Here is an 8,326-nt window from a genome sequence, read left to right as displayed (position 1 = left end):
CGGGAGCGAGGGGAGGGCGCGGGGAAGTCCCGGCGAAGTCCGCGGGCGAGCGCGGGGCCGGAGCGGCTCAGCCGGCGGAGAAAGCGTAAGGGGAAAAAAGGAAAAAAAAACAAAGAAAAAAAAAAGGGGGGGGGAAATAAAAAAAAAAATTAAAAAAAAGGGAGAGGGGATAAAAAAGAGCCCCGAAGAGGAGGAAGAGGCGGGGAGTCGCCAGCTGCCGCCGTGTCCTTCTGCGCCCGGCGGTCATTAGCGCCGCGGCACAGCTGGCAGCGGGGCGACAGTCGACAGCAGCGCAGTGGCGGTGGGGCAGGCGGGCCGTAGCCGCGCCGAGGCCCCGGGCGCTGCGGGAGCCGGGGCTCACCCCGCGGGGAGGGAGGGATCCCCGAGGCCGTCTGCGGGGAGCCGCGGGGTCAGGACGGCCGCCCGCAGGCCGCTGCCGGGGGGCTCGGTTTAGAGGCGGGAGAAAGGCACGTTACGGCAGCCTTCGCCAACTGAGGCGAAACAGCAGCACAACTTCAAAAGCCCTCAGTTTCCGAACAGTGGCTCTTTGTTTTCCAGCTGCCGTACCTGAGCGGCTCAGATATTTCCAGCACCTTTTCCGACGGGCGGCCATCGGGCAGGGGCTCGCTCCGGGCACGCCGCGGGGCCGCGTCTAGCTGCCAGACGCCGCCGCGTTCAGTTCCAAATGGTTATCAATTACGGTAATTACGATCGTAATTAGATTAATGAACCGTTCGGAGCCCAACCTACCGAGCGCACCAACTTCATCTTCTCCCGAGGCACCGAAAAGCGGGCTTTATGTCAACAGATCCGAGCGAAGGGAGCGCGAACCTGAGCGAGAAGCCTCGCCCCGGGCTGGGGCACGGCGGGAGGAGACCGGGAGCCGCTCCGCGTCCTCCCTTCGGCGGGGAAGGGACGAGCCCGGGGCGCAGCCGGCAATACAAAGGCTGCCCCGAGAGGAAGGCAAGCGGAGCCGCACGGCCTCGGGGCCCCCGGCGGCGGCGGGCACGCATCGATCACGCACCGCGAGGCCGCGTGCCCGGGGCTGAGCCCGCAGCCCGCACCGGGGACCGCCGGCGGGAGGCGGCCGTGGCCGTGCATGTTCGCTCCCGCACGTCTGTCGTGCAGGAGCCGGGGAGCAGAGGTCATATTTGACATTCGGGAGGAGGGGCGGGGGCAGATTAATTAATAAATTAATGCCGCGGCGCCTTTTCTCGCCCGGCTCTGGCGTTCGGGTACTTTGGCGAGCCCGGAGGACAAGAACGACGGCAAAAAATGAAAAATAAAAGATACAAAAAGCCGCCGACAAAGCACAGAACGAGAAAGATAAAAAAAAAAAAAAGAAAAGCCACCCCCCTAAGGAAAAAAAAAAAAAGAAAAAAAGAAAAGAACACGGAGAAGGAGGGAGGAGAGGGAAAAAAGCAAAGCAGTCACTTACCGGGCTCTTTACTGGGGGGGCTCGGATGCGCAGCCTGCCCGCCGCTAATTAGTTGCACATCAGTCCGTAACACAAAGAAGGAGAGGGAGCAGCGGCGGCAGCGAGCATCCAGCTGTGTCCTGGCGGCTCCTCAATTACAACTTTGCGACTTGTAAACAAACTGCGAGGGGCGGCGGGAAGGGGCGCGGGGGGCGGGGGTGCCCATCCGGCAGCGCCGAGCCGCTAAACAAATACCTGCGAGCGCCGTTCCCCTCGCTCCCTCTCTCCGTCTCGTCGCAGAGAAAGGAGGAGGAGGAGGCGGGGGAGGCGGCGGGGGGCGAGGAAGGAGCAGGCACCGAGGGAGCGCGCGTGTGAGTGTGTGAGTGTGTGTGTATGTGTGTGCGTGTGTGCGTGCGAGGGCGGGCGGGAGCCCGGGGCCGCGTCCCCGCGCCGCGGCCGTGCGCGCCGGGCGGGCGGGGCGGGAGGGAGGGTGGGAAGGAGGGAAGGAGGCGGCGGGGCCGGGGGGAGCGGGCGGGGATGCGGGAGGCGGGCGGCCGCTGCCCAGCCGCCGCGAGAGGCGCGCACGGGCCGCCACCCTGCCCGCGGCGCGGCACGGCACGGCACAGCGCGGCGCACAGCGGGGGGGCGGCGAGAGCGGCGCTGATGGAAGGCGCAGCCTGGCGCGCAACTTGGTGCCAGCGGCTCGGCGATCGTCGGCATCGTTCGTTGCTGCCGCTGCCGATTCCGGGCGGTTTAGGTGCTGCGCGTTGCGGGCAGGTGGAAGGGAAATAGCTGGCTCGCAGATGTGACGCGGCCTCTGGAAACCCACGGTGCGCCCGCGACCACGCTGCCATCGGAAAGCCCAAGTTGGGTGGCAGCGTCGGTGCAGGCCACACGTGGGGTCACCCCACGGGCACCGGGCCAGGCGCACGCCGCTCACAGCCCTTATGCTTTGAATCTTACATTTGCCTCTGGTCTAACAGAGCAGCGGCAGCCCAGGTCCGTCGGACAGCCCACAGTGAGCCGAGGAGCCGCAGCATTTGTATGGTGGACCAGCACGCATGATTCGGAACCCGCTGCAGCGCATCGAACCCATCGTTTGCCTCTAAACACACAGTGTGCATTTTGAAATACTCCAAACAGGTGTTAACGCATTAAAGCATCACCTCCCAAGGAGACGGCACGATCCCGCAGGACAGTTCTTTTGGGAAAAACTTTTGGGAAAAAAATACAAGCGAGGGGAAATGGTGTTTTAGGAACATCACGAAGTGGAAGGGCTCAGAGCCCCTGATGAAGCTGTGTATGTCCCTGTTCACTGCAGGGGAGTCAGACCAGATGGCCTTTAAGGTCCCTTCCGACTCAAACTGTTCTGTGATTCCCTACCCCTCTCCCCTCCCCTTGGTTCCCATGCCCCGTGCAATACCCCAAGCACTTGGCATGGCGTTCAAACACAGAATCCTCCTGAACTGCACATTTCCTCTCATCACAGCCTTGGTCACACACTTGCAGTCCTTTCTGAGTTAGTTTCTTATTCTGAAAGAGTTACATTGTTAATAACCTAGAAGAAGAAAGGAGAAAAACCTCTACCCGTCTTTTCTCATGCAAAGGAAGTATGTTTCATAGATATTTTAACTGCCATGTGAGTTGGATTGCGATGCTATAGATAATCCTTCCGCTCCAGCTTGGAAAACTTGCACACTTTTCTAGTGCCTGGGAAGAAGCATGGAATTCACTCCAGATGGGTTCTCTCCAAAGCCTTCTGTTCAGGAAAGTTGTTTTGTTTTCAGATATGAGCCTGCTTTATCCTGCAGCCCACCCCAAGCTCGAGAGTGTCAGAGGATGGGAAGAGTGGAAAATGTACAGGTGGTTGTCGGCGAGGCAGCCAACGTTCCAGATACAGCTTTCTCAGGAGAAGCCTTACGAAAGCAATTCCAGATTGTCCTTCTCAACGTAATCCCTGCTTTGATGGGAGGGATGGAAAGTTAGAAATCCCAGGCTCTGCTTTTCATCCAGAAGCCATTGCTATTTCGCTTTTAGCAGGAATGCAGAGCCCACTGTGAACACAGGAGCTGCTCTGCTCTGGTTGTTCAAAAAGAGAAGTGTAAAAAAAAACAATCCAAAGTTCATTTTTTCTGCTCTTGTTCACTCCACGCCTTGCACTTGTGCCTATCTGTAAAGTGGCCATCGTAAACCTATCACAACCTGTTGCTGATCCCATAAGCATTGTACTAGCATTAGAAAAAGGTGGGAGATAGCCCAACTTTTTGAATGCCTCCTAAAACAACGAAAGGAAAAACAGTCACAGAGTCATAGAATGGTTTGTGTTGGAAGGGACCTTTAAGACCATAAAATCTAAAGAAATACTTCCTTTGGTTGTGGTGTTGCATAGGTTTGGCCACTTTCTCCCTGAAATAACCACAAATCCTGTTATCATTTCAGTTCCATGCTGCGAGAAAAGGAACGTGTATATTTACAGTTCTGTCAATGTCTTGCTCCCTTCATCTGCTGTCACATTTTCACTGTTAGAGATGCAGACTCATATGGAATAAGCTTGTTTTTCAAATACTTGATTTCACACAACACTATTATTTATGGTTAAGGCTTTATTGGGAGGAATGACGATCAATCACTCAAAGCTGGTGTCAGTGCCAGGAGCACTCGTATCCTACGGGCCACCCTTCTGACTGGCAGCAAGCACCAGCACACAGCGGATGGCCATATCCCTTACTGTCCCCTGAGGTCATGTTAATCAGCCTTTGGCTTTTCTGTCAGAAGGCATAAAAAAGGGATTCCACATGGCATGTGGTGTAGGACTGATGGATAATCCCACAGCAGTACTCTATACCATCTCCAGTGTCCCCAGAACCCATTTCTTTCTTAGATTTCAGAGGTATCCCACAGCCGAGCAGTGCTGTGGAGGTCAGCTGGCTGCTCTACACACTAGTGAGTCTAAAAGATACCACACGCTGACAGCACAGTATCCATCATTTAATGACACAATTATCGTCTCCTTTCCAATGCTAGACATCCAACAGCAGGCACCATCTTGCAGAATAGGTAGCTGCTGGGGTTCAAACAATGCTAACTTCCATCATCCTGTACTTGTCACCCCAGCTCTCTGAGTACCTCTCAGTGATTGTCCCAATCACTGCTGTGACCCTGCAGAGTCAAGAAAGGGGTTGTTGGGAAAAGGAAATGAGACCCCTGATGCCAACAGCTGGTTGGAAGAATGCATCACACTCAACAGCGACAAAATGTGAGCTACTGGACCTGGCAGGTGGACAAGACGGCGTGCGCTGAGGGGCCAACAAAAGCTGGCAAGAGAGATGGATAAACTGCATCATGAGGATGTGATAGGAACACAGGGGCAGGACAAAACACAGAAGGCGCCACCAGGGACACAAGCAAATTGCTTTGTCTCAACAAGGGCTATCCTTTCTCACACGTGCGCAGTCCCGTCCAAAGGTGCAGTCACACCAGTATTTTAAGCCAGCAACAGAGCTGCTTCAGGGCAGCTGATGCTCCACTGCCTGGACCCCCTTGGCTGCCCCTCCCTCACCAGCTGCTCCCCTGCCTGCGTGCTCGCACTGACGATCACCTCCAGCCCATGCTGAGCCCTCCCTGGGTGTAACTCTACCCCCAAGTAAGCACGCACCTGCTGTACATCACAGCCGTACAACACAGCAAACATGGCCCCGAGTACAGGGATCTTGTTAAAACATGCTGCAGGCAGGCCAGGAGATGCTATCAAGAAGCTGAACAAGAAGCAAGGTACCTCTGGTCTTGAAATTCTTGCCTGTTATCCCTGCTGAATCTACTTGACTCAAAGTTGCAAAGCATTACTGGAAGCAGGACGGCAGAAGTGCCCCTTGTGAATTCACTTACTGCACTCAGTACTTAAAGGCCCACAACTTTTTTAGTTGATAACTGGGATTAACAGGCTTCTCTCTTTTATACCTGGAATTGTACTGAAGTACAAAAATGACACAAAAAACTGACACAAATACTTCAGTGCAGAGCTTACGCGGCACACAGAGCCTCGTCATTAACCACGTCCATTTAACATGCGAGTTTGCTGTTACACACAGTAATGAACTGACCAACAAACAATTGCCCATATAGACAAAGTGGACATTAAGGCTTTACACAACACCACCAAAGTATTTAGGAATTAGTTTATCATGCATAGCAAAGATGGGCTTCTTGAGACTTCTAATGAAAGCTGATATAGCCATTACCTGATTACTGTAACGTACATGCAATCATTAATACAAAAGTCCTCCTTAACGATCTCTACTTTATGGCCACAGCTATCCTAGGAGGAAACAGGAGGGAGGGAAGGGGAATGCAGTGCTTCTTGCTTGTGTTTATGCCAACTGTAATGGGGTTGTGGCACTGAAGAACACCACTTAGACACCGATGTTTATTTCGTGGCCTTGACCACAAGACGTGGGCCTAACAAGACATAGGTCAGCAGTATATGACATTCTGAGGGCAGAATGGGACCAAATGACACCATTTGAGATTAATCCAGGGGCTGTGGCCAGCTTTCTGCAGTGCCAGGGGTTGCTGGCTAGTATGTGAAGGTGGTTTCAATCCACAGTCCCCATTTCAGCTGCACTGAACCAAGTCCTGTTACAAGGAAGGAGCTGAGCCCTGGCATCTGCATGTAAACGATGATGCTGTTCTTCAGCAGCAAAAACACAGAGAAAGTAAAGATTCATAAGGGATCTGGTAATTATTTCTCAAGTTTGTTCAGCAAACTGCACTCTGTTGTTATTTTGCTGCTGGCTTCTGCTAATAATTTGCTCTCCGTTTATAAAGAATAGAGCCCCCAAAAAATCTGTTGGCATCTGGCTCAATCAAAATGAAAAAAGTCATAATAAGGAAACTGTCTTTCAGAAAGAGTGAGGATTGTGTTCTCTGAATGTAGATTTTTTTAATGACTTTGGATTTTGCAGATTGTAGTCATTATACAGCTATTTATGAGCAAGTATTATTGTTGTCTTTGTCAACAAAAAAAAACCCCGAGAACACTGTCTGTCACCTAGAATTGGTATTGCCACAAAATAAATCTTCTCTCAGCGTTTCCGTGGATGTTTTCACAGGATCGTTAGAGAACCTGAACCCCACTATTAGTGCAAATTAAAAATTATTTAATAGTGCTGCCTGTGAAAGGGTGCTGTTTTTACAGCTGTCAAAGACCTCAGACACTGATCATTTTGTGTAACAATACGTTATTTTCTTTTAGTACTTCTAGACAAATTGCAGGTGTTATCTTATGATTCTTTTAATGTCTGTGTTATTGTAAAAGCACTAGTATGAGTGAATAAATAGTCACCTAAAATAGGTATTGATTTTGTATCTTTAAAAGCAAAGTACCAAGAACACCAGTAATATGTTTACCTCAAAAATATAAATATCTTTACATACCATACCATTCCATTCACACTGAAAGTTTTGGAGATCTGTACCTCTTCGGAGAGAGTTCCTACTGCGTATCATTTACAACTCATGTAAACTTGTAGGTTAAGTGGTACATTAGTCTTGTTTGAAATCAGAAATTACACCTATCCTTTGGGAATGCTTCTAAATATTTTGACTTCAATGACAGAGCTTTTTAGCCTTTCTCTTTGTTCAAGTCAGAGTTAGCTTCTTGTTGCTTCCCCTGTTGCTCCTTCTCCCACATGCAGAATCTTATCTGCCAAAGCCCACCACTGCCAAACATGCAGCAGATTGTAGACAAAAGACAACGTTCAATGAAACAGGAACCACTGAGTCTCCCATTCATGCCATGACCATAGAACAGCAGGGTCACAGTAGACCTGTAGCATATATGAAGAAGTAGGTCTTTAAGGAATACATGTTTTCATGTACTGAAAGAAGTATAGGGACTGCACGTTTTCCAGCCATGTGCAGTTCCTAGCAGTGTGTAATTCTATTTACATTCATGTGTCTCACTTCCTGCTGCAGCTGTAATAAACATCCTTTTATATTTGGCAATTTCAGGGTTACTCATCTTTCTTTCCTACTATTATCAAGTCTCTATTTCAAATATCTGCCTGTATCCTGCTCTTTCCAGTATGACATATGAGTCTACAGATAATATACACACCCCATGTATATAGATGCCCATGCTAAGCCTCCAGAATTTAGTGCGCTGTTCCCTTTGGCTGATGTTCTTCCTTGGCAACTGCACCCCACATCAATCCTTTCAATACCATCAGCTCACCTGCCCTTCCTCTGCATTTGGTCCAACTCAAAAGATCTGCTTGTTTTTTTTCTGACAGAACACTGAAAGTTTCCAAACAATTTTTGCTTCCTAAGGTAGACTTCAAAATGAATATATGTGTATCCATACAAACAATGGCCACTGGCTAGTGCCGTGGTCCCAGGAAAGACCAAACTTTCGCTCCTTACTAGAGTACAGGTCACAAATAGATCGGAAGGGCATCTTATGATTTTCATTTATCTCCCCTGACTCAGATGTATAGGTTAAAAGGTGAAGTTAGGTGAGATGAGTCCAACCCAGAGTGTCCAAATGACCCTCAATGAGGAGGCTGCTGTGTCAGATGCTGTGAGAGAGCATGTGCAAGGAGACAGCAGGTTCTAGACTGATCAAGAGAAGGCCCACATTAGTGATGAAAAAGGTAAGATCAGAGAAGATTGGGCAACAGTAGTACAGCAACCATGCACACTGGAGTAGTTCTGAAACCAAACTAGTTTTGTTTATTATTAAGTCTGGCTTACTTATGATCTCTGTAACCATAAAATCATCTCTCCTTTATCACCAATGAATCTAGGTACCTTTGGCCAGATGTTTTCTTTAAGCATTGCAGAAGGATCTAAAGGGCAGAAGCAGATGGATGGATTAGAGACTGTTACAGAAGAGAAAGTCAGTATTGCCAT

General features: G+C 50.2%; 1 protein-coding gene and 1 long non-coding RNA gene across 13 annotated transcripts in view; one reads left to right on the top strand and one right to left on the bottom strand.

The window, feature by feature from the left end:
• The window catches only part of LOC107051757 (CXXC-type zinc finger protein 4), a 156,713-nt gene that overhangs the window by 75,864 nt on the left and 72,523 nt on the right, over nucleotides 1-8,326 (bottom strand). For 8 of the 12 annotated variants that reach the window (XR_003074766.3, XR_003074762.3, XR_003074767.3 and 5 more), the window contains exons 1-2: nucleotides 751-1,122; nucleotides 568-656 (exon numbers count right to left, since the gene is read on the bottom strand). The exons of 1 other annotated variant lie outside the window; for it this stretch is intronic. Coding sequence is in view for 3 of the 11 variants with exons in the window: in XM_025149813.3 (XP_025005581.1) it covers nucleotides 568-656; nucleotides 751-768 (107 nt within the window). In the remaining 8 variants the exon portion in view is untranslated. Of the gene's footprint in view, nucleotides 1-567; nucleotides 657-750; nucleotides 1,123-1,438; nucleotides 1,893-8,326 lie in introns of those variants that run through there. 3 more of the 12 variants (XM_040699636.2, XM_046940770.1, XM_040699635.2) reach the window with 3 other exon arrangements.
• Nucleotides 42-950, top strand: LOC124417928. The gene is made up of 3 exons (XR_006939185.1): nucleotides 42-85; nucleotides 559-701; nucleotides 809-950. It is a non-coding gene; the product is annotated as an uncharacterized LOC124417928 (long non-coding RNA).

The sequence above is a fragment of the Gallus gallus genome, chromosome 4 (assembly GCF_016699485.2).
Source record: "Gallus gallus isolate bGalGal1 chromosome 4, bGalGal1.mat.broiler.GRCg7b, whole genome shotgun sequence".
In the NCBI taxonomy this organism is placed as follows: Eukaryota; Metazoa; Chordata; class Aves; order Galliformes; family Phasianidae; genus Gallus; species Gallus gallus.
Note: the sequence above shows the minus strand (reverse complement) of the source record. Positions and strands in the feature narration are given on the sequence as shown.